Source organism: Salarias fasciatus, chromosome 16 (genome assembly GCF_902148845.1).
Source record: "Salarias fasciatus chromosome 16, fSalaFa1.1, whole genome shotgun sequence".
Lineage (NCBI taxonomy): Eukaryota > Metazoa > Chordata > Actinopteri > Blenniiformes > Blenniidae > Salarias > Salarias fasciatus.
Genome location: NC_043760.1, coordinates 4,194,225 through 4,219,005, shown reverse-complemented (window position 1 = coordinate 4,219,005; position 24,781 = coordinate 4,194,225). Strand labels below are relative to the sequence as shown.

The 24,781-nt window shown below is 48.7% G+C and overlaps 2 protein-coding genes across 8 annotated transcripts in view; both read left to right on the top strand.

Moving 5' to 3' along the window:
• The window catches only part of itgb5 (integrin, beta 5), a 39,502-nt gene that overhangs the window by 6,408 nt on the left and 8,313 nt on the right, over positions 1–24,781 (top strand). For 2 of the 4 annotated variants that reach the window (XM_030111186.1, XM_030111185.1), the window contains 10 exons: positions 1,578–1,673; positions 1,757–1,846; positions 3,600–3,734; positions 5,337–5,511; positions 6,308–6,559; positions 8,516–8,738; positions 8,934–9,034; positions 9,825–9,944; positions 10,136–10,302; positions 10,459–11,317. In XM_030111186.1, the coding sequence (XP_029967046.1) occupies positions 1,578–1,673; positions 1,757–1,846; positions 3,600–3,734; positions 5,337–5,511; positions 6,308–6,559; positions 8,516–8,738; positions 8,934–9,034; positions 9,825–9,944; positions 10,136–10,302; positions 10,459–10,554 (1,455 nt within the window). In that variant the 3' untranslated portion in view covers positions 10,555–11,317. Of the gene's footprint in view, positions 1–1,577; positions 1,674–1,756; positions 1,847–3,599; positions 3,735–5,336; positions 5,512–6,307; positions 6,560–8,515; positions 8,739–8,933; positions 9,035–9,824; positions 9,945–10,135; positions 10,303–10,458; positions 11,318–24,781 lie in introns of those variants that run through there. The other 2 variants (XR_003933154.1, XR_003933155.1) reach the window with 2 other exon arrangements.
• Positions 18,807–24,781, top strand: part of LOC115402669 (ras-associated and pleckstrin homology domains-containing protein 1) — a 28,349-nt gene continuing 22,374 nt past the window's right edge. For all 4 annotated transcript variants that reach the window (XM_030111183.1, XM_030111182.1, XM_030111181.1 and 1 more), the window contains exon 1: positions 18,807–19,016. The gene's annotated coding sequence lies outside the window, so the exon portion shown is untranslated. The remainder of the gene's footprint in view (positions 19,017–24,781) is intronic.

Genomic DNA, 24,781 nt, shown 5'->3' with positions numbered 1-24,781 from the left:
AAGAACCCGGCTGACAGGCACCTCTGGGCTGGAACAGAGGACTCACCAAGCTAGACTCCAGAGCAGAGATCTGACACAGCCAAAAAAACCTACTTCAACAGAGAGTAAAAGACAAGGGGAGCCTGCAACCGATCTGACAAGAGAGCCTACTGAGCTAAAAGCTAACTCAAATTGGACTTACACAGCCAAATAAATCCACACCGTTTGGCTTATTGAAAAGTTGTTCTATCGTTTATTCAGCAGGTTCTCTTCTGTCATGAGGTGTTTTAAAGCCAAAATGACAAATGCACTTGGAGAGCATTTTTCTTTGAGCACCAATTAGGGGTGAAATTTTTATTTAGAAAGACAGACTGTGAACTTCCTGTTGGATCTAGGTCAGGGATGTCAGTGCGTGATTTTTAGGTTTTGAAGAGATAAACGAGAGCGTTGGTTTGATCTCTCTACGACATTCCTATGGGAATGTCCTAGAGGCCATTTTAGTGTATCTAGGTGGTGCTAGAGAGCTCCTTTTAGCAGTGACGGGGTTGAGGTTTCCATTTCATTGTTTTTTTCCAGACATGCTGTGTGCGCCAAATTTAGTGAGTTTTGATGCAAATTTGGGTTCAAACTCCTGTCCGGAAAATAATAAACGCTCTATTGACAGTAGAGTCCTTGCACGTGGCCTCGTCCTCTGGGGTTCAGTCTGTAAAATTGTGTCGCAGCTTTAGAAGTTTGAACCTTTGAGCATGAATAGAAGTCCAGGCCATGTGTGTGTGTTCAGCTGTGTGTGTGCGTTCAGGTGTGTGTGCTCAGGTGCTCTGAATGGGGGTGGGGATTTCCAGGATTGACATAGACCGTTTATGTGAAGGTGGAGGAATCGTCTGGCTCCAGAAATGAATCCTACCTGGACGTGTAACAAGCTGTCAGTGTGACACCTCCAGCAGCAGCTGGATCCAGGAAGCCTAACATCCGTAGACTCCAGTTCAGAACGAAGAGCCAGTGAGACTGATCCACTCTGGTTATTTTTTTTGTTTGTTTCTTTTCATGATCCAGAACAGAGATCAGATGGTCTGAAAATAAATGAAAATTGATTGTTCTATAGAGCATTATTTTCCTGATCAGGGGGCGTGGTTACTTGAAGAGGTTTATTCGGTGGAACTCGGTGTTCATCCTCAAGTAGATGAAGTTCTTTATTATTTTCTAATTGCTCAGTTTGACTTGTTTTAGTCGGTTCTCTGTAACCTGGGCTTGTTCCTGGATCAGCTGCACTAACAGAACGTTCTCCAGGAGTGCCTTGCTCTGAAAAGAGGGGCTCAGTATAGATGCACCTTGCTAGCTAGCTTTAGCTGACGTCTGGGTTAGCTGTCTGTTGTGTAGTGACTTCATGTAAACAGCAGCCTGCTCCACTGCATTGGTCCAGATGTTGGCCAGACTCTGCCCTCTGTTTCATTCAGACTGATGAAACATGGAGTTTAACCACCTTTAAGCTAAAACCTGGCGAGAAGTATATGAGATCTGATGTCTCGGGGCTCCCGAACAGAACCCTGCGGGACGCCACGTTGTCATGGTTTTCCTCCTGAACGTGTTCCTCTCCTCAGGATTATCCTTCTCTGGGTCTTGTCGGGGAGAAACTGGCTGAAAACAACATCTTTCTCATCTTCGCCGTCACCAAGCGACACTACATTCTTTATAAGGTACGTCTGTTTTTGTGTTGTTGAGTCCGCGCGACGTTCTTCAACCTCTTCTGGACGCTAACGAACTGATGCTTCGTCCAAAGAATTTAACTGCACTGATTCCTGGAACCACGGTGGAGATCCTGGACCAGGACTCCAAGAACGTCATCCAGCTAATCGTCAACGCCTACAACGTGAGTGCAGAGAACCAGCCCGCCCCGTCAGGAACCCAGGACTCTTCTGCTGCCTCTGGCCTGACTGAGTCCCGTCAGTTAGGAACCCAGGACTCTTCTGCTGCCTCTGGCCTGACTGAGCTAACTGTTAGCTTTAGCATCAGCAGTTGTCTCCTGTTACTGTTTCACATGAATGAACATGAACCATGTCCTGCTGAAATTAGCATTAGCATTAGCCTGCTGTAGCTGTTATTTGCATTAGCATGCTAATGCAGCAGCTAGCTTCCCTTTCCAGGAGCTCTGTGCTCCTGTGTCTGTTTATGTTGACCTCACTGAAACCACTGTTAGCTTTAGCATTAGCCTGTACCCACAGGAGCTGTGATTAGCATTAGCATGCTAAAGCAGCAGTTAGCTTCCCTCTCTAAGTTCTCTCCGTGTTCAGCTGAGAACGCTCCAGACCTCGCCTTGTTTTCTCACTGCCAGTAATGGGTGTGTGTGTGTTTGCATTGTGTGTAAAGTGTGTGTGGGCGGCTTCCTGAATGGAGCTTTGACTCACGGCCTCATTAACATTCCAGCTGCCTCTGTTAGCGGGTCAGGTTCACGTCCGTACAGCGCCAGGCTGGCTCATCCCGGGGAGGGCAACTCGGAGCTTCAGGGGCAACTGGAGGGTTCTAATCTCCTCTCGGCTGTTTGATTTCATCCCACAGCGAAATAATGTGATGATGACAGAACCTGTGAGTCCAGACGGAGGGCAGAGGACATCGTCTGTTTAGAAAACACGCGTCTTTCTGCTGAGTTATGTGTGTGTGATCTGTTTGTACTGTGTTCCCACACTGTCAGCTATGAGAGTGTGATGAACCTGGAGCAACTGTCAGCGCTGTGGGAGGGGAAGACGCTCTATGGCAGCTCTGTGGCGGCCTGCAGGCTTCTGAGAACTTCTGAACTTCTGAGATGGTTGAAAGGAGATTTAAACGCTGAGCGTCTCGGACAGAACGGGGAAGGTTGCTGTTGACGGACAGTTCAGTTCTGAGAGGAAGCATCTGAGCGGCGTAGCGGCGGCTGGGAGAGAGAGAGGGAAACATCGATCGGTTAGGTGTAATTTCTGGGATTGGCTGTTCACTGTGCTGCGTTTGTTACTTTATCATTATCTTTTTGTTCAGACGCTGCAGCTGAAGGTCGCTCAGCTGTGAGGCGTTCAGGTTCCAAACTCACAGCCAGGTTCTTTTCAGATCAGAGGTCGAAATGCACACAGTCGGGGCTTCTATATGTTCGTTCCTAAGGAAAAGCGATTATTCACAATATTGAAACGATCCCAAATTGTTGACAATACAGAATTATAATTCTTTGTTAGAATGTACTTTCCCCATGTCACACAAGTTGTTGTGTTAAAAAACAGTTTGTTTCACAAGTTGGTGACTGAAGACAGCAGCCACAGTAACCCCAGGGTGCTGTTGTCAGATATTTCAGAATTCAGCTTATTAATGTTTTTTTTGGTAGACACTGGGGTTATCAGTCTATGGAAAAATACAAGTTACATTTGTAAACCAAGAAATTTCTGAAATCATTGTTGTAATTTTCATGATTCATTAGTTGTTTATATCCAATTAAAAGCATGATCTTCGATTGAGTGTGTGTGTGAACCCCCACCCCCCCATTGGCCCGCTATTGAATGCCCAGACTAAAATTGGCCCGGGGCCAGATCAAGTTGCCGACCCCCGCTCTATAGTCTGATGCTGATGGAGGAAGATGCTCTATAATCTGTGTTCTGTTGCAGAACATCCGTTCCAAGGTGGAGCTGTCGGTGTGGGATCATCCTGAAGACCTCAGCTTGTCGTTCTCGGCCACCTGTCAGGATGGGAAGCCTCTTCCTGGTCTCAGGAAATGTGCCGACTTGAAGATCGGCGACACGGTGAGTCCACAGCAGCTGCTCACATCTGGAGAACACCTGCGAGCTCCCTCTGTTCTCCTCCTCACATCTGGAGAACATCTGTATTTACAACTGTTGTCAAACACAAATCAAAGTCGCGGGAAGTTCTCCGAACGTTCTTGTAGAACAGCAGCGTGATTCATCCTCACATGCGGAGACTCTGAGAACCGCTTGATATTCTGATCACACACACACACACACACACACACACACACACACACACACACACACACACACACACACACACACACACACACACTCTTTTCTTCTGGGTGAATGGACCTGGAAGCTTCCAGAAGCTTCTGTGTTTCTGGTCCAGGACTGTCCCTGCAGTGTTGGGGTCAGTCCCTCTCCTCTCCTCTCCTCTCCTCTCCTCTTCTTCCATTTTGTTTCTTTTTCTTGTTTCTTCGGTTTAATTGAATTTCAGCTGTCATCAGAATCTCATTTTGAATTCTTTCCTTCCTGACGACGTCCTCGGCTGCTCTTTTCTCTCTGTTCTCACCAGAACAGCCTCAAACGCTTTATTCAAACTTTTTGAAATAACGATGGTAAATCCTTAAGCAGCCGTCACACCGAACGTTAATTTTTTAAAAAATGTGCAGAAGTTCATGTTAATTCTCCACTTTTAACTGTAAAGCTAGCGCATCTGTAGCCACTTAGCACCAGTTAGCTTGTGATCTTGAAGGGCTAGTAGTTAGCAAAGCTGCCCTAGCTTTTTGTAAGTTAAATCGCTCGCTCTAGATTGTTTTCTACAATCATGAAATAACTAATTTATAGGATTTCACAGCGAACAAGCTAAAAATTAAATGTTAGCATACCCGTACCATCTTCACATCCGTTAGCTTGAATCATACAGGATTATTAGGCAGTGCAGGTTTTATTATTTCAGACTAAAGTTTAGCTTCTGGTTTTCAGGGAAATAAGCTAACCAACTTCACAGTTTACTTAGCCTATCTGCTCTAGCTGATTGTTTTCAGCATATTAAATGTCTGAAGCTGGTCAGGTATGTACTTTTACGCAGCGTCTCAGCTCATTAGCATGCTTGCTAACAGCATGCTAGCCTTGTAGCGTTAGCGTAGCTCTGAGGCTCTGTTCTTCAGGAGTCCTTAAACGTCCCCCTGCTGCCATGCTAACCTCCTCCACCCCCCCCCGGATGTGAGCAGCCACGTGATTGGACGGCTCCTCACCGCTCACATGTCCCGCTAATTGAATTGTTGGAGGGGATTTCTGATCCGTGTGACCGGCGCACTTCCTGTTTGTCGGCTGGAAATCTCTCCATTCATGTTTTCTTTTTTTTTAAGACTTTAAAGAACTATGGAGAAATGTCAAACTTGTGTTTTTCCCTCCAGAACATCCTGATTTAATCTGTTTGATGCTACATTTTTATTTAATTAAGTTCAAATTCTGAGAAGACTTCCAGCTCAGCTCGGATCAGTTTGACTCCAGATTTAATCGGGAGCATTCTGGTGTGGGAGACGCTCCGGCTCCGGCCCAGACGGATCCCAGCAGAACCTCAGACTCTCTGGATCCCGGCAGCAGCTCCCCGTCCGGCCCTGATGAGTCGCTCGGGTGTTTTGTCTGCAGGTGTCCTTCAACGTGAGCGTGGAGGCGAGGAGCTGCCCGCCGCGCGGCGCCGACCACACCTTCACCATCAAGCCGGTGGGCTTCAAGGACCGCCTGGAGGTGGAGGTGAACTACCGGTGCGACTGCGGCTGCAGCCGGACGGCGCAGAGCAACAGCAGCATCTGCAGCTCCGTCGGTACGTCCGGCAGCGGCGGCGACACAAGACCCGCTTTTAGCAGGAAGTTCACAAGAACACGAGTAACACAAAGTTCACAAATGTAGAAGGTGAGCTGTGAGAGGACCTGGGGGTGACCTCGATGACCTCGAGGCGACTTCTCGTCGAGCCGTCGGCCAGCTGCGCCTCGTCCCTCCTTGTTGGCTTGTTGACAGTAAACTGACGCTGCTTCAGGTTCAGGCCTCATGTGGCCGCAGGAGCCGATAATAAGCTCCGTTTACCCCGCCTGGGGCGTAATGACGGGGCAGTCTGGGGGGAGGGGTGGGGGGGGTGCGGCCTGCGGGGGGGGGGTGCACCTGTATCTCAATGACTGTGATCCACAGCTCCTGATTACACTGTGGGTTCTCCCTAAACACCGGTGTTCTGCGTCTGTTCGTCAGCTGACGCTGAGACTGCAGCAGGCCCGGTGTGCACCACACCTGGCCGAGGTGGTCCAACCTGTGGCCGGCGGCCCCCACCTACTGGTGGACGGGCCGCAGCGCCCCGGTTCATACGCCGGGCGCAAAAGTTACAGAGACAAATGAGAAAAGTTACAACAAAGTCAAAAAGTTGCACCATGAAGGGAAAACTGGCATCGTAATAAAACAACACTCAAAAAAAATGTAAAGCGAAGAAATCAGAAGGTAACTCTACAAGTGACAATGAAGTCTGGACAGTTAAAAAAAAAAAAACAGACAAAAAGTAGCTGAAAAGTTCAAACAAGTCCAAAATGCTCTTTGAACCACGCCCCTAATCCTCTGCCCCCCCCCCCCTTTAGGGATGTACCACTGCGGGACGTGCCGCTGCGAGCCGGGCTACCTGGGCGCCCGCTGCGAGTGCCAGGAAGGCGACAGCAGCTCGTACCTGAGCGCCTGCCGCGAGGCGGAGGGCAAGCAGGTGTGCAGCGGGCGGGGCGAGTGCAGCTGCAACCAGTGCGTCTGCTACGAGTCCGAGTTCGGCAAGATCTACGGAGGATTCTGCGAGTGCGACGACTTCTCCTGCGCCCGCCACAAAGGCGTCCTCTGCTCAGGTGAGGGTCTCCTGTTCCGCCTCACTTCCTGTCTCTCGCACATCGTCAGTCACTTCCTGTTTCTGTGACATGATAGCGCACTTCATGTTCTAAATTCAGACCAGCAACCCTAAAATACTGTCTCCTCCTTCCTTAGTTACTTCCTTCTGTTTTCTTCCTTCCTTCAGTTCATCTCTCTCTCTCTCTCTCTCTCTCTCTCTCTCTCTCTCTCTCTCTTTCCCCTCCTTCCTTTTGATGTCTGCTTATAGAACCAGGGTCATTTCAAGTCCATGTTTCCCCCTGCAGGCTGTCTGAGGAAACACGCACACACACACACACACACACACAGCTTGTTTCAACATGCAGTTTAACAAGCCACATATTTCAGCTGTTTCACATCTGCGAGAAACACACCAATGTTAACCTGTGCGTGTGTGCGTGCGCACTCAGTTGCACACGTTGGTAAAACTAACCTCTGACTGCGACCACATTTCTTTGTGCCGCCATGGCAACCAGTTAGCTTCAGCATGACTCGGCAGAAACTGGGCAGCGACGCTAATGGAAGCGGGAGCGTGAGGCTGAGTGGAGTGTGCGAGTGCGAGCCGCTGCAAACGTCTGGAGAAGAAGTGAAACCACAGCTCAGAAAAAAAGGAATCTGTTAGAGGGAAGCTTGTCCTGAGCGGGGATCACACTTCCTCTGGAAAACGAGACGGAGCGACCGCACGAGGAGCCGCTGACGGGCTCTGGTTAGCCTTGGTCACACGTCAACATTGGAGCTGTAGTTATTCTTCAATTCAGTTTCATATGTTCGCATTAGAACTGTTCACAGACTATTTTAAATCATTTTGATGTTAGCATTAGCACGGCTAACTTCTATCATCCATTGCTGCAGATTAGTGTTAAATGGGAATATTTCATTTCTTCTCTAGATGTTAACAGTAGAGCAGCTAACTTTAGTCATCTGTTTCTACATGCTAGCATTATACGGCTAACATTGGTCATTTGTTTCTATGCATTACAACAGCTTTGATAAGCTGTGTTAGTATTGGAACTATTTTAACTTCGATAGCCATGATTAACATTAGCAATGCTAATGCATGAGCAGCTCTGTTATTTTGGTCAGTCATGGTTCAACATTGGCGTTAGCAGTGCTGTTCTACTTTGGTTGGTCCCTCAGTGTTAGCATTAGCTGCGCTATCTCACTTCAGTAAGCAGAATTCAGATGTTAGCATCAGAGCTTGTGGCGACCACCGTTAGCCACTTGCTCGTTTTTTCTTCTTCGTTTTGAATGTTTGGATCGTTCATCGTTAGCGCGGTGGCTAATACCGGGTCGGTCTGTGCTGTGAGCCTTCTCAGATGATTTGTGGGTTCAGGCACGTCAGCTATGCAGGACAGGAAGTCCCACAGGAAGTGGAGCGTCTCCGGAGACGAGCTGCCGACGAACCGGTGGCACACCAACATTTCACATGATCCGCAGAAGCTTGGACGCGGAGCGCTCGGGGAGCTGCAGGCCGCCGCCGTGCACGGCAGCAGTGCACGGCCGTGAGCGCTCTGCGCCGCTTCAGACGCTGTCTGCATTCCTGACAGAGGTCACAGAGGTCAGAACACGACCGCCGGTTCATTCCTCCTCCTCCCGGATGAAGAATCCGATAAGACGCGACGTTCAGGGTCTTTGAGGCGGGGGGGTTACCTCCAGCTGACCCTGCTCCTCCCTGCTGATAAAGCAGGAAGTTTCAGTTCTTCTCCTCGTGGCTCCTCCCACTCCTGCACTTCCTGTTTCCACCAAAACATTATCCCATATCAAAACCGCAGACAAGAAAACAAAACTAGAAGTCTGTAGTTTAGTTCCTTTATGAGATTTCTGTTGAAGTCAGGTTCCATTCACACAGTGATGCTGGACACGTCGTCACGGTAACGGCCCGCAGTCACATGACGCATGTCCCGGCTCTGATTGGCTCTCTGTCGCGCCCCCCGCAGGTCACGGGGAGTGCCACTGTGGGGAGTGTAAATGTTACGCCGGGTTCGTCGGAGACAACTGCAACTGCTCCACCGACACGGCGTCCTGCCTGTCGGACGCCGGCCAGATGTGCAGTGGGCGGGGCAGCTGTGTGTGCGGACGCTGTCAGTGCAGCGAGCCGGGGGCGTTCGGAGACACCTGCGAGAAGTGTCCCACCTGTCCTGACGCCTGTGGCACCAAGAGGTAACTGCATGGCCCGGTGGGGTGGGTGGGGGTCGGGGGTCACCCCAGGGGTGATTTTGGGAGTCGCTCAATCTTAACAGTCGCCAGCTGGGAGCTCCAGCTGTGGACTGGGAAAAGGTGTGTGTCCAGAGTGTGTTGGTGCTGTGTTCAGGGTTTTGAATGGAGTTTGTTGACCTTTGACCTTTCCTCCTTCAGAGAGTGTATCGAGTGTCGACTCTTCAACTCCGGACGGCTCGCCGACAACCAGACGTGTCAGCGGCTGTGCAAAGACCAAGTCCTGACCGTGGAGACTCTGAGTGAGAGACGCAGACACACACACACACGCACGCTCAGTCTTGTATTTCTATCCTTGTGGGGACCGTCCATTGACTCCCATTCATGTCTAGCCCCTAACCCTGACCCTAACCCTAACCCTAACCCACACCACAACAAAGCCTAACCCTAAAGAAATGTTTTTGCACTTTTACTTTTTTCAGTAACAACAACATGGTCAAGAAAACACTGTTTCTCCTACTTAGGACCGGAAAAAGGTCCCCACAAGGCACGTCGTTCCACGTTTTGCTATCCTTGTGGGGACATTTGGCCCCGACAAGGATAGAAATACAAGAACACACACACACACACACACACACACACACACACCTACCTGTTGATGTTCACGATGAGAATGACTCTCTGGAGGATTTTTGACAAGTTGTCCTGTAAACAGAATCCAAAACTCAATAACAGTTTTCTGTTCTCACTTAAATGTTGTCGAGGTCAAATGAGATTAAAGAAACTGAAACCGCTTAAAGGTTTTATTCTGTTGAAAATAGAGGAACTCGAACCGTGGTACATTTTTTGTGAGGCGAGAGAGCTAACCGCTGCCGCGCTGGTGTCGGGATCGAACCGCGCAGCCTGCTGTGACGCGCTCCATTCCTCTGATGCTTTAATGCTTTAATGTTCTCCACATGTGCAGCTCGCATACCTCGAGCATGAAGCAGAGCAGGCGGGGGACTGTAGCCGTTAGCATGCTAGCGGGAGTAGTGCGTGTGTGTGTGTGTGTGTGTGTGTGTGTGTGTGTCTAACATTCTGTGTGTCCCGCAGACACTGACGATCCTGGAGCCGTGCTCTGTCTCTTTAAGACTGACAACGACTGTGTGATGAAGTTCACGTATTCTGAGCACGCCAGTGGACGCTCCGTCCTCACCGCCCTGAAGGAACCCGGTTAGAGCACCAACTCGCCTCCTCTGACTAGTTACTGCAGATACAAAGGAACTAGTTACCTCATCAAAGTCCTGTTGATCGTGTTTATGCTAATCACAGCTGAACGGAATTCCTGTTGTGTTGAGTGAGTTCACAAAGCGGGCTCAGATGAAGCTAACGCTAACAGCAGATGCGTGTCGTCCCCCCCTCAGAGTGCGGCGGGGGTCCGGATGCCCTCATGGTGCTGCTGGCCGTGGTGGGCAGCATCCTGCTGGTGGGCGTGGTTCTGCTCGCCGCCTGGAAGCTGGTCATCACCGTCCACGACCGGAGAGAGTTCGCACGCTTCCAGAGCGCCCGCTCACGAGCCCGATACGAGATGGTGAGCTCACGCTAATGCTAACGCCGACCAGACCGGCCGTCACAGGGAACAGGGAAATCCTTTGTCCACATTTGAAGGAGTTCTCCGGGAGAGCCGTGTTGCGTCATGTTCATGGTGTCGTAGGGCGATCATGTGACTCGGGCCGTGTCTCCCCAGGCGTCCAACCCCCTGTACAAGCAGCCCGTGTCCACACACTTGGTCGAGACGGACTTCAGCCCCTTCGGGAAGTCGTACAACGGCGACGTGCACTGATGGCGGGCGGGCGGGGCGCGGCAGGACCGGTCCAATCAGCTGACGGGGGGGCGGGTCTCGAACCGGAGCCCCCCCCTCGGTGAGGGGGCGAGCGGACGAGGGACACCTCGGAGACGTCATGGGGCCTCTTCTTCTAATTCTTCTTCGGTGGAGGAATCATTAGCATTAGCATTAGCATTGAGTGGACAGTCAAAGACTCTGAACGGCGTCCCAGAATTTCCCAGAATCCCCTCTGGTACTAACATTTACTAAGCAACGGGCGTCTTAACTTTTTTGCACAGAGAATTTTGTAGAGATGTAAATCTTTCAGAGAGTGTGAGTGTGAGTGTGTGTGTGTGTGTGTGACAACAGGTCTCCAAACATTTTCATTCACGGTTCATTTGTAGTGTGAAATAATCTTTTTAGTGCTTTGAGTGCTCGTAATTTGACACCAGCCTCACCATCATGCCAGCAGGAAATGACCATGTAAGGAGATCTGACACTTCAGTCCAGGTTCACGTTTGGCCTCTGCAGTGAGAACCAGTACCTGGAGCACCTGTGTGTGAGTGTGTGAGTGTGTGAGTGTGTTTTCTAGGGACAGTTGTACATACAGTGTGGACTGAAATGAAATTGTTGTGCAGTTCGAGTTAAACTGAATGTAACTCAGCCAGCATCGGGATCTTCAGCCGTGGCGTGCACGGGCGCACGTGCACGCCATCTGCGGCTGGATCCACGTTCATGTACCTGTGCACGAGCAGCAACACAATAAAAGTGCTTCTGTCGAGACTTCCTGTTTCCTCACTTAATGCAGCTCGTTGAGTTCAGCCAGCTGAAGGAAAAACCAACAACTCACCGAGAAGAATCCAGGATGGCGGAATGTAGGGACAAACCTGCAGAACCAGGCCCAGAGGAGGCGTCCCGCAGAACCAGCCGGATGTGTTCTGAAGCCACTGTTGTGCTCTTAACTCTGCTGCAGGAATTCTGAAGCCTTGGTCAAGATTTAGTCTTCTGAGGACGTGAAAAAACATGTTTAACTTTTACTTTTTCAAAAACCGTGTTTTCTACATGCATCTGAGCACTCAATATAAAACATTGTGAAAATATACACAAAAAGTGCATATTTTAAATGAGTAGCTTACAACGGTTTTCGACTGACTTACAACCAAAACAATCTGAAGAAGCAGTGACTCCATTACATGACTCCTGTTAAAGAATATACCCACTGATGCATCATGTCCACAAAACTGTTATGTCCAAAATTTTTAATACCCTTCCTTAGATGATTCTGTACATCACCCTTTTTCTTTGTTTACCTCTGGATTTCTTCTACTCCAGAAGCATTAACAGGAAATACCAGCAGAGTTTGGCAGCAGAGGCTGTTTGACGGCATTTCCTTGCAGTTACACGGACTGACCACTGAATAGAGCTCAATGGAGGAGGGCAGCAGAGAGCAGTCTACAGGCTGACACAGTTTAACCATACAGTAGCAGTCCAGTGGAGTGGAGGGATTCACTTCCCTAGAGACAACGTGCTTTTATTTACTTCATGGCAATCGGTTGAATTTAAATTAATTGTTGAAATTACAGCATCCCTCCCTACATTAATGTGATTAACTCTGACAGAATTAGTCAGAATCTGAGTTCATGAGTTTCAGTTTGATGTTGATGAAACACAAACGAGATGAATCACAAAAACACCCCCCCCCCCCCCCCCCCCCCCCCCCCAAGGAACAAAACTCTGGACTCTTGCTGACCTGTAGACCACATTACCCAGAACCTGCTCCAGGTCTTTGGTCCCTGTTCAGTGTTTCAGGTGAAAAAAAACTTTTATTCTGTTTAGTCTGTTTACACCACAACGATGCTGAAACACTGAAAAAACAACTTTTTGAAAATGCTGTTTCCATGAAGACGATGTAAACTGCTCAGTGTGTGTGTGTATACGTGTTTTTCTATCCTTGTGGGGACCAAATGTCCCCACAAGGATAGGAAAACCTGGCACGATGTGCCTTGTGGGACCTTTTTCTGGTCCTAATGAGGGGAAACAGTGTTTTCTTGACCATGTTGTTACTGAAAAAAGTAAAAGTGCAAAAACATTTCTTTAGGGTTAGGCTGTGTGGTGGTCTGGGTTAGGGTAAGGATAAGGGTCAGGGTGAGGGGCTAGTAAATGCATTATGTCAATGAGTATCCTCACAAGGATAGAAATACAAACCTGTGTGTGTGTGTGTGTGTGTGTGTGTGTGTGTGTGTGTGTGTGTGTGTGTGTGTGTGTGTGTGTGTGTGTGTGTGTGTGTGTGTGTGTGTGTGTGTGTGTGTGTGCGCGCGCACTCCAAAAACAAACCACAGCACCGCCTAGTGGACCAACATAGGAACTACATGGCCGTCAGTGTTTCTGCTGTTGCCATGGAAACAGACACTGTTTTCTGAACGTTTGTGTAAATGTGGAACTTTTCTGAAACGTTGTCATGGAGACGGAGCCGGCTTGCGGAGTTCGGTTTCTGTAGCTGATTGTTTTCCTCTGACAGCCGATGTTCCGTCAGAACCCTGGAGAACGTTCCTCGTTGCTCCGGACAGTAAACCAAACCCGCTGAGCTGAAGCTCACCTCGCACTTCCTGTCTGTGAGGGAGGAGACGGACCGCAGCTCCTCCTCCTGGTGGATGGAGGAGAAGCTTTGGAGAGGTGAGGTGATGGGCGTGTCCTCCAGGCTACCCTGGATGTCTCAGCCAATCAGAGCTCAGAACGAGTCCTAGGACTCCCGATAAGTACAGGTGTTTGGTGACTCTGGAATCAGTCTGATTGATTCCTGGATGTTCTCCATCCTCCAGATGTTCTCTGTCCTCCAGATGTTTTCGTCCTCCGTTGGAATGTTTCTTAGTTTCCCTCAAAGTGTCAAAAGGAGGTCAGGAACCTGAAGCTCTGCAATCCGAGCACTCACCCAGATCCTGCGGTCCTCTGCTGCCCCCTGGTGACCAGCAGGATTCAGTGCATCTCCTCCACGCTGGGTTCCAGTCCGCTTCTGGCAGAAATGGGACGAGGTCACAAACGTGCAAGTCTCAGGCGAGTCTCAAGCCTTCGAGTCTCAACTCATTTTTTTCTTGGTCAAATCAAGTGACCTTATTTTCAGGCGTCGTTCCAACAAATATTTCATCTAATTTTTTTTTATATTTCTTATATCTTCTTATTTTGCGAAGTTTTAAAAACATTTCTATATCATGGTCTGATTTTAAGCAGTACTCGTGTTTTAACTGGTAAGTTCTTCATTTTTGATCCAGTACATCTCAAACAATATTTAATCAATTTAAGACTTTATTTGCTGAGGTAGCTCACTTTCAGCTAAATTTCTAGGCTCTTCATCTTTGTAAAGTTTACTTTTTCAGCCCTTGATTTAATTTTAACTGCAAGCAAAAAAACAAAACAAAACATATTTAGCTTGAAAGCCTGTAAATCTCACAATCAGTGCAGGGTTTTCTTGATGATATGTACAATGGCATCAGCGTACTCAGTATGGTTAGACCTGGGCAGCTGTCTGGTGTGAGGTGCGGTTTGGTTCCTGCCTGGTGAGACTCGGGGTTCTGGTACTGATTCACCATCTGACTGGCAGCAGGGGGAAGGTTACTGTATGTTTCAGATCTCGTAGAAACGTTATTTCCAAAAAGAGAGAAACTCTTTCCCCGTCCCAGCTCCATGTGGGTGAGGACAGGACTCCAGTCCAACACAGAGACAGACCACCACACACTCACAGTTAACCTCACGTGCATGCTTATGGACTGAGGAAACTCACAGACAGAAGGAGAACATGCAAACTCCACACGGTATTTGAACACATGACCTTCACTTTGTGAGGTGAGAGAGCAAACCACTACCTCATCATACAGCCCTGCTTGATTATTCCCAGAATAAATCCGTTACAGTTGCTCGTCACAGAGTATAAAATGATATTCATAGAATCTGTATTGAAAAAAAAAATCAACGAAGTTAGGATGAAATATTAAATTACGAAATGTTAATATGCACGAGGAAATGCTGGTATTTAGATCAAGTGATTCACATTTCATTAAAGAAAATGTTATCAATATCTACCCTTTACTTATAAATGAAGTTTATATCTAGATGATTCTAGAAAAGAATCCCTTGAATGTTTACCTCCTGCTTTATAATCTGTCATTATGTGAAAAGTGAAGCTCGTCACGTTTTCTTCCTCTGCAGCTGAGCATTACGAGTCTCTGGTCCCCGGAGCGCCCCCTGCCGTGAGGCAGAAGAACTGCCTGCCTCACTTCGTCTTCACAGCCGCTGTAAGATCAGTCAGTAAACACATTGGCCCTCATTTATCAAACGGTCGTACGGCGGTATATGGGCGTACGCCCGTCGTACGTCCATATGAAAGACGGCTTAGGCATTTATCAATTTGATCGTTATCGTTCGGAAAGATGAAATCTCACGTCAGCTCTGACATCGCGTACGCAAGTTTCATCAGTGCGAACTTACGGAGCAGTGCAGAAAAACCTGGCGGAGCGTGGAAAAAATTATAAAGCACATCTCAAACACACCATAAAGCACAAGCAGCACACATTCAGGACAGATTTTTTTAAAAAAAAAAAGAATAAAAAATAAAATAATATCCAATAAAATTCTTCCTTGTGGGATTAATAAAGGATTTTTAAATTTCAATAAGTCCGCTGGTCCATCCTGCCACGGAGAGGAGGCAGTTTAACAGTGCCAAAAGAAACACAGCTGCTGCAGAGCTGCTTCAGACGCTCAGATCCAGCGGGGGAAACGCTGCTTGCGCCACAAGAGGATGCGGAAACCAGCAGAGCCTCCATGGGTCTGGAGTCTGGACGGAGGAGACAGGACCTGAAGAACCACTACTGAAATGTAAATAAACTCTGAATTTCAGCAAATGATTTATTTAATCAGTGATGTGATGCCAGTAACCTAGAAAATAACATGAACTAAAGGGAGATTAAATACAGACAGAAGACATTTAGTCAAAAATTTTATTGAGACTTCTATATACTGTCTTTCATTTAAGCAGCTGTTCGGTCCCGGGTCCTGCTCGGCACCGGGTCCCGCTCGGTCCCGGGTCCCGCTCGGTCCCGGGTCCCGCTCGGTCCCGGGTCCTGCTCGGCACCGGGTCCGGTGGGTGTGTGTGTCTCGGTGGGACCGTCCCCGCTGTGGGGAGGAGACCGGGCCGCGGTGCCGCTGCTGTCTGGCTCTGTGACATAATTATAAAAAGAGTCAGAGCAGGCTCTTTTTCCTCAGGAGGCTGAAGTCCTTTGATGTGTGTAACCAAATGTTGTCTATGTTTTATCATTCTGTTGTGGCTGCTGTTCTGTTTTGTGGCGCTGTCTGCTGGGGCAACAACATCTCTGTCAAAAACAGTAACAAGTTGGATAAACTGGTTAGGAGGGCTGGTTCAGTGGTTGGGGGGTCACTGGACACTGTGGGGGCGGTGGTGGAGAGGTGCATGGGGAGAAAGTTAATGTCCATCCTCAGTAACACCAGGCACCCTCTACATGAGACTCTGTCTGCTCAGAGGAGCCACAGATCAGACCGTCTCCTCTCAGTGCGCTGTAGGACGGAGCGCTTTAGGAGATCATTCATTCCTGCTGCCATTCGATTTTATAATGAGCACTGTTAATGTAACATTAATGTGCTGGGGTTTATACACGGGATTCTTTTTTTTTTCTTTTTCTCTCCTGTTTTATGTGTTGCTACTGAATGACCCTTGAATTTCCCCATGTGGGAATTAATAAAAGTATCTATCTAATTAAACGAAACAATAAAACTCTGAGCTGTATGACGTGAGTCGGCCTCATTATTTGTAATATCAGGGTTAAATTAACGGATCTATAATCTGTTCAGACCTCAGCCGGTGTCCGTTCGTCCAGGTGACGCTGCTCACCGCTGCTGCGAGCTTCCTCCAGACAGAGTTTTTCCCTTTAATTCTAGTTTTTATTCTTCCACAGAGCTCCTCCTGATTCACCTCCACCTCAGACCTGAGAGGATCCATTTCCAGCTCCCAAAAGTTTCTTTTTCTGCCAAAATCGCTCCTTTTCCGTGTTTGACCTCAGTGGGCGGGGCTTCGGAACTATGAATATTTCAGGGCGTAACATTGTTAAAAACAATCAAATTCAGCCGCCGTATTTATCAACGCCCGATCACTCAAACGCTGAGATCGGCGAGGTACGGAAGTTCCTGTAATGCCACGCGAGCCCCGTCGTACGATGAGCTCACCGCTCAGATATACACCCGTTTCAAAGATCGTTTGATAAATAAGGGCCTTTCTGCACACCTGAGACAGAGACTTCATTTAAGTCCTCGTGTCTCAAGTCAAGTCAATTTCCAAGTCTTTAACTCCCAAGTCCAAGTCCATATTTAGTTTTTTATTTTCAAGTGAAGTCACTATCATAAAAACAGGGACTCCTTGTTCCTCATATCTTTGGGCAGTTCTCTCTGTTCCTCTTAGCAGAACCTCAGAATCCCCCTCAGATGGATCACAAGCATCGGCACTTGGACCTGTTCAGATCTCAGGTCTGGATTGTGTCTGGACCAGGAACGAAACGTGGTTTTCCTGAACCCTCCTTCAGGCCGCGGCCCTGCAGAAGATAAACCATCGTCCCAGTCTGAGGACCAGAGGTCTCCGTACATTCCAGAATTCCCCTTTCCCTCTGTCTCCTGTCCCCACAGCATGACGCTGCCTCCGCCATGCTTCACTGTGATGCTGTTGTCATGGTGATGAGTGATTCTTCTAAACATGATTTCTAACATTCACTTCAAAGGGTTCATTCTTTGTCTCATCAGACCAGAGATTTTAGTTCCTCCTGGTCTGAGAGTCCTTCAGGTGCGCTTGGTGAGGCTCCAGAAGAGCTAGCTGTCATGTGTCTTTTACTGAGGACACCACAGCTGTAGGAACATCTGGAGGAAGCAGGACGAATCTGACCTCAGGTCAGAGCTTCATGGAGAAGACTGTGAAGTCCTCTGGACGGGACTTTTCTTTCAGAATGGATTTGAAAACTTTTTAAGCCTGATGCCTAATGTCTCTCTCTCTCTCTCTCTCTCTCTCCTCTCTCTCTCTCTCTCTCTCTCTCCCTCTCTCTCTCTCTCTCTCTCTCTCTCCCTCTCTCTCTCTCTCTCTTGCACACACACACACACACACACACACACACACACACACACACACACACACACACACACACACACACACACAAGAATAGATGACACAAAATAGAATAGAATCTTATAGAGTGGAGTGACGTCACCCAGCGGAGCCTCTGATTGGCCGAATCTGATTCCTGGGCGGGGCCGGACAGGAAACAAGGCGCCGTGAACGCGCAGGGCATGGAGGCTCGCTCACGCCGAGTTTTTGGGATCCAGTGTGTGTAGAATGTGAAGGTCGAAAATAACACACCGGAAACGGCTCCCGTCGGTTTTTCACAATAAGAGTTGCTGCATTAGAAGAGTTGGGAGAGATATAGTGACGTTTATCCAGAAGAGCCACAGTAATCTGATTATTAATGTTCATTCTGAGATTTGTGAGGAAAACAATCGTTGTTGGTGAAAAACTCTCTAGAAATGTTAACAAAACATGAGCTTCTCCTGAAATGCAGAGTTTATTGTAGCATTTATTCATATTCATATGCATATTCAAGGAATTATGTTTTAATAACAGAAATAAATTCGTCTCTACAGATTTAGCTGATTTCTGTTCAAGAATGTTGAAAATCCATGAGGATAATCAGTAATCTTTCCATGTGCTTATTCACAAAATACTGTTCAAGAGCAAAAGGCTTTTCAAGCTATTTATTATTATTTTCAAACTATTAATGATATTTAATCTTATTTTCTAAATCATAAAGTGAATGTGTAAAACATTAGAATATATTTAGACATAATCTAACTAAATATTCTGCAATGACTAGATGGACGTGGACTTGTTTACTTACTTATATGTGTACTGTAATCTTAATTAATCGGTTTTGGTCTAATCTTCTGAAAATATTTAATAGGTTGATTTATTGTGCTGGGTCTGTGTAATCTCAATTTATTCAACCTGCTGGGTTTATTTAATCTGCTGTTTGGATTTAGTCTCTTATTGTTATTTAATCTCTTAGATTCGTTTAATTTGCTGGATTTATTTAATCTGCTTTATGTTTTTAATCTTATATTTAATGAATCTGAAAGGCGATCTGCGGCTCTTATTGTGGAGGAGCCACCGGAAGTGTCTGGGCCGCTGCATGTTAATTGCCCCTGGGGCAGCAGCGGTGGATCCAGTGTGGCAGCGGGGCAAATCACGGATCTCTGTCTGATCTGGAGCAGGACCTCCAGCGGCAGGACCCCGGATCCGACGGCACCGAGTCCCGGCCCGGAGCGTCCCGGAGGACCGAGTCCCGGCTCCCGGCTCCGAGTCCCGGATCCCGGCTCCGTCCCCGCCGCTGCGCCGCTGGCTGCGGCTTTTCTCCCGCTGACGTCCCCGCTGGAGCCGCACGGTAAGCAGCCCGATCCGCACCGCCACGCATCCCCCCTCCCTCCCTCCTCCACGGGGCTGCGCCGCACCGGGGCCGAGCCGGGGAGGCGGCCCGGGCCCGGGCCCGGTGCGGCGGCCGGGGACAGGCTCTCCCTCCCGGGGAAGATCCGCTGCATTACGGCCAATTAACGGCGGAGAAAGGAGGGAGGAGGAGGGGGGACAAAACCATCACCTCAGCTGGCTTTATACACACACACACACACACACACACACACACACACACACACACACAGGTCCATTGTGTGTGTGTGATGCAGGCCTGCGGGGCTCCGCCTGGTCACCGGCCCGGATGTGCAGGTTGCGGCCGGCTGACAGGCTCTCATGTCGGGCAGAGCGCGGCGGCCGAGGCGGGGCGAGAAGCACCGCTACTGGGCGTGTTCCTCCAGAGACAGAGGCAGAGGGACAGACAGGGACCAGAGAGACAGAGACAGGGGTACCACACACACACACACACACACACACACACACACACACACACACACACATATTGAGGGATACATAAAGGCACCAGAGAGAGAAAGGATGGAGTCAGTCAGACAGGTTTGTTGTTCTACTCAAGCCTTTAAAAGTCATCAGATACCACTCTGCTACCCGTCTGTCTGCCCCACCTCTTTCTCTCCTCCACCTGTCTGTCTCTCCGATGACCCCCTTGAAGGTCCAACATGTCCTCTTCCACAAACTGTCCTAAGGCGCTGATTCAAGATGCTCGAGTGCTGCAGCAGAACCCCAGCACAGCAGAACTGTCCTTTCACAAGCTCTGAAGATCCTAGGAAGTCCCTGGAAGATGTTAAATCTGAATATCGGATGATGCTAGCTGCTAAATGCTAGCTGCTAATGTCCAGAGTCCTTCAGGAAGCATCCTGCTTTAAAATTTGAGATTGTGGTTGAAGATTTAAAGTGAAATAAGTGACATCGACACCTAGTGTTTCAAATGGGAACTGCAGTCCAATAAAAGACCACGGAGAGCACCGTCCTACACCTCTTCCTGCCTCCGCCTCCTCCGCCTCTTCCTCCTCCGCCTCCTCTCCTTCAGTTACCAGTTCCAGAGAGGATTCCTCATTTGGTCGTTCGCCTTGTTTGAAGTATCATAAGGCTTCCTGGGTTTTGATGGAACTATTTCTGCTCCACTTATTTCACTGACTAACACTTTCAAGAACCAGGAAGTAGCGATGGGCTACGGGAACCAGGAAGTAGTGAGGGACTACGGGAAACAGGAATTAGTGATGGACTATGGGAAACAGGAAGTAGTGAGGAGCTACAGGAAACAGGAAGTAGTGATGGGCTACAGGAACCAGGATACCAGGATTCCAAGATGTGATATTCTTGGAAGACCTCCTGAAGCTAATGCTCAGCACAGCGCCGTACTAGCAGCTGCTGGCAGAACCTCTAGTGCGTTCCTCAGATCTTCGGGGACGATCACGGCGTCTTTGGCTCCAAGTGTTTCCTCTGGCAGCCGGCTGGTCCAACAGGAGACCCGAATCCACTTCGGAGAGGTCGAACTGGGCCACCACCAGATGTTCTCCTCCCCCCCCGGTCTGTCCTCCCCGAAAACTCTGGGAAAGTCATCTCTACTGTCAGGAAATTCCTGCTCATCCCTAGGGTGACATGGGGAGGGAGGGGGGGTGAGACGGGGTAGGAGGGAGGGGGTGAGACTAGAGAGAGGGAGAGAGGGGTTGGGATGGGGGGACGGGGGAGTGATGAGACTGGGAGGGAGGGGTGAGACAGCAGCAGATGTTTCTGCTCATTCTCCTGTCTGTTCTCTCAATCACTGAACCAAAACACTGAAGTCGTGAGTCAAACTGGGCCAAAGTGGACCAAATGGAGGGAACTGGGTCAAATTGGGCCAAACCAGGGATAAATGGGCCAGCATGGGTCAAACCAGGCCAAACCAGGGATAACTGGGCCAACATGGGTCAAACCAGGCCAAACCAGGGATAACTGGGCCAACACGGGTCAAACCAGGCCAAACCAGGGACCACTGGGTCAACATGGGTCAAATCAGGCCAAACCAGGGATAACTGGGCCAACATGGGTCAAACCAGGCCAAACTAGGGATAACTGGGCCAACATGGGCCAAACCAGGGATAACTGGGTCAACATGGGCCAAACCAGGGATAACTGGGTCAACATGGGTCAAATCAGGCCAAACCAGGGATAACTGGGCCAACATGGGCCAAACCAGGGATAACTGGGCCAACATGGGCCAAACCAGGGATAACTGGGTCAACATGGGTCAAATCAGGCCAAACCAGGGATAATTGGGCCAACATGGGCCAAACCAGGGATAGCCGGGTCAACCTTAGCAGAACAAGGGAGAACTGTGTCAAACTGGGCCAAACCAGGGACCACTGGGTAAAACAGGGCCAAACTGGGCCAAACTAGGGATATCTGTGCTTAACGGGGGAAACTGGCTAAAACTGGGTCAAATCAGGGTAAACTGGGCCAAACGAGGCAAAAACAAACCACCAGTTGATGATCCGTATGGCCTGATGAGGCTTCCTGATGGACTGGTGGACCCACTGGGGGCGGTCTACTCCTGATAGACGGGTGGATGGACGGGGGGAGGGGTCTACCCTACAGCTGCGCGGTATACACGGTACGACGGTAGAAACAATATAAATTTGGCCACGGTAGAGATTTGCGCTCTGCTGTCGTCTCACCTGATACAGTTTACCTGCTACTACATAAATAAAATGTGCGGAACGATGGTTCAGTCCCTCTCTTTTACTGAGAAACGGTGCATCGCATCACTGAACACGTTACACCTCCTTCTGGCGCACGTCCTGCCGGCTAACACGCTTTTTCTAACATCATGCAGAGAGAGCCTGGCCGCCCTTCTTTCTGTGATGTGTGTGTAAAAATAAGGTTGAACATGCAAACAGCACACCTAGTGGCATGGAGTGGAAATGCAGGTGAATTAAACAACTACAAAACCCATTCAGAAGCACTTCCATTACAGGTTTTACACCGCAACATTTATACTGCCATATACACCGTTACCATGAAGGGATTTAATTTATACTGTGATATGAATTTTAGCTCATACCACCCAGCCCTAGTCTACCCAATGATGGACGGACTCGGAGGCGTCTACCCCCTGATGGGCTGGTGGACGGACCGGAGAATGTTTCAGCGTAAACACGAGACTTTTCTGAAAGGAAAACTTAAAAACGATGCGCTATCACTTGTGACGCCGGCAGGCGGCGGCTTCAGTGGGTGGAGCGAATTGTCTCCCGGTGTCAGCATTGGTTCAGTGTCCCGGCGTTGGCGGTTCGATCCCCTGCCCCTTGTCCTGAAACTGCTCACGGCGGATGGAGTGTTTTTCTGATAACGCTAAACAGTTTTCTGCTGCTTGTTGTTGAAACTGGCAGCTGTATGCAGTGACTCAGCCCTGTGTGTGTGTGTGTGTGTGTGTGTGTGTGTGTGTGTGTGTGTGTGTGTGTGTGTGTTTGTTAATGGAGTATCCAGATGAGGTAATAGCTCTGGTTTCCTTCCCTCTCCGGAGTGAAAACAGGCCTGTGGACAAACAGCAGAACAGGGAAACGTCTTCGGACTCGTCAACACGTTTTTGTCTTTTCCTTCCAGAACTATTTGATCAGTTTGTGCTTGAACACGCCGTCCTGATACCGAGGCCCTCCGTCTTCTCCGGGAAGCTGACGGCGAACGCAGGAAGAACACATTAATCCCGACACTTTGCTAAGTTCCGCGGTTCCTGGTCCGTGTCTCCTTTGGACTGTTATCCGATTTTCACTTCAGCATCATAATAAAATAAAGAGAACTTGTTCCAGAGAACGCGTTGATGTTCCTAAGCAGAGAACGTGTTCCTGGAGCGTCATGTGATTTGGTTCCAGAGTGTGTGTGCTTGTTTTAATTCCACACAGATGTGGGTCCGTTCTCTTGGCTCGCTCCCTGAACTCACTTCACTCTCGGAAAATTTCCTCTCATCGCTTTTGCTTTTTCTCCCTTTGGTTTTTTTCCTTGGAGTGATTATCCCGAGAGCTTCTGTCTCCGGAGGAGAACCTCCCTGAAGGAGAACCAGGCCTGCTGGTGCAGCTGGTTTTCAGAGAACATGATGGAACGTTTCGACGCTCCGTCCAGGAACCACTTCATCATGTGACATCAGTTACAGTTACTGAGAGATCAACCAACATCCAGATTGTAGAGCATCTTCCACCACTCACTGATTGAACTTCACTCCAATAAGTGGAATCTTCTCCAGGCCAGTGGAGTAATGAGTTCTGTCCCTTTAAGACCGGCTCTGGACTGTCGGGGTTGGATCCGATTCTCTCTGGTTTGGAAAAATGTGTCCATGGAAAGAATGAAGAGACGTTTTTTCCGCCTCCTCTTCCTCTGGTGTAGGTGTGTTTGAGGTGAGAGCATCGCCACAGAACTCCTACGGAGCAGAGGGTGAAACCTGTTCTCTGGAACCCTCCAGCGGGACGACGGAGGGCGGTCGGGACGCAAGGATTTGAACCAGTCAAAATAAAAAAAAGAATGTGATGCTTTTTAAAACCACAGCAGGTCTGAGAGAGAGTGGCGGGATCCACCGTCATACCGAAGTCTCTGAAATAACAGACTCTTTATGTCAGAATGTTGTTTTCAATAATGATTTTGAATTTGAATTTGATTTGTATGTGCTTTAGGCTCCACCTACATGGTCAGCAGGTCATTTGTATCTGTTCGTATGAGGAAAAAAAGCTTTCATTGTTCAAAAAGCTGCGCAGACTGGTTGATTTTTGAACAATGCAGAAAACAACCGACAGCGCTAACTCGTGGTCGTTCATGCTAACTATGTTGTTTTCAGAATGTTTTCCAAAATGACGACTCATAAACGATGCTTTCACTGAAAGATCCTGAAGTCATTGTCATTGCTGTCATTAAAGCCCCGCCTCCTCCTGGCATCAAAACTCCACCTCCAACTTCTCCTCTCTGCATGTGAAAGATCTTCAGTGTGATTCATGAAAAGTGAGTGACAGGAAGAAGCAAACCTCACCAGGTGTGTTTCCACTGGTGGTGCCTTCACGGCGTGTCTGTACATTTCAGTACCCGGAGCCAGCAGGACCACGAGACGTTCACTGACTCCGTTCCAGGTTCCAGGGTCTGCTGCTGTTTTGCTGAGTCGTGTCTTTCTTTGGTTCGGTTTCTCCTGAAGATGTTGTTTCTGGCAGCTTCTGCTTCAGTTGAGAAGTGGAAAGTTTAACTTAAAAGTGTGTGTGTGTGTGTGTGTGTGTGTCAGCTGTACTCTCAGGGTCTGATCTGCCTCACGAGGGTCCAGGATGCAGCGACTCACGTGGCGTTTCCATGAATTGACGGGTGAAGGTGCAGTTTCTGCGCGTTGTCAGAACAGATCTGATCCAAATGAAGTGGCTTCATGTAAACCCTTGTGTCTGATTGGATTGAGCTGATTATGATGACAGGAGGTTTAAGATCCCAGTCCATGTAAACGCCACATCAGATCAGCACTGGTACCACTTTTAACTTGCGACCTTCAGCTACTTCCTGATACCATTACTTCTGAATCGAAAAGACGAAAATGTTGGGGTTTCACCTGAAATGTTGAGGAAACGTCAAACCTTCTTTCTTTTCTGTCCATCACAGTGTTTGATGCTCGATTGAGTGCCTGTAATTTGACCCCAGGCTCAGCGTGTTCCAGCTCGCCGAGCTCCTCCAAACCCCCAGACGGAGAAGACATTACAGAAATATCAGACAGCGATTGGGAAATGGCAG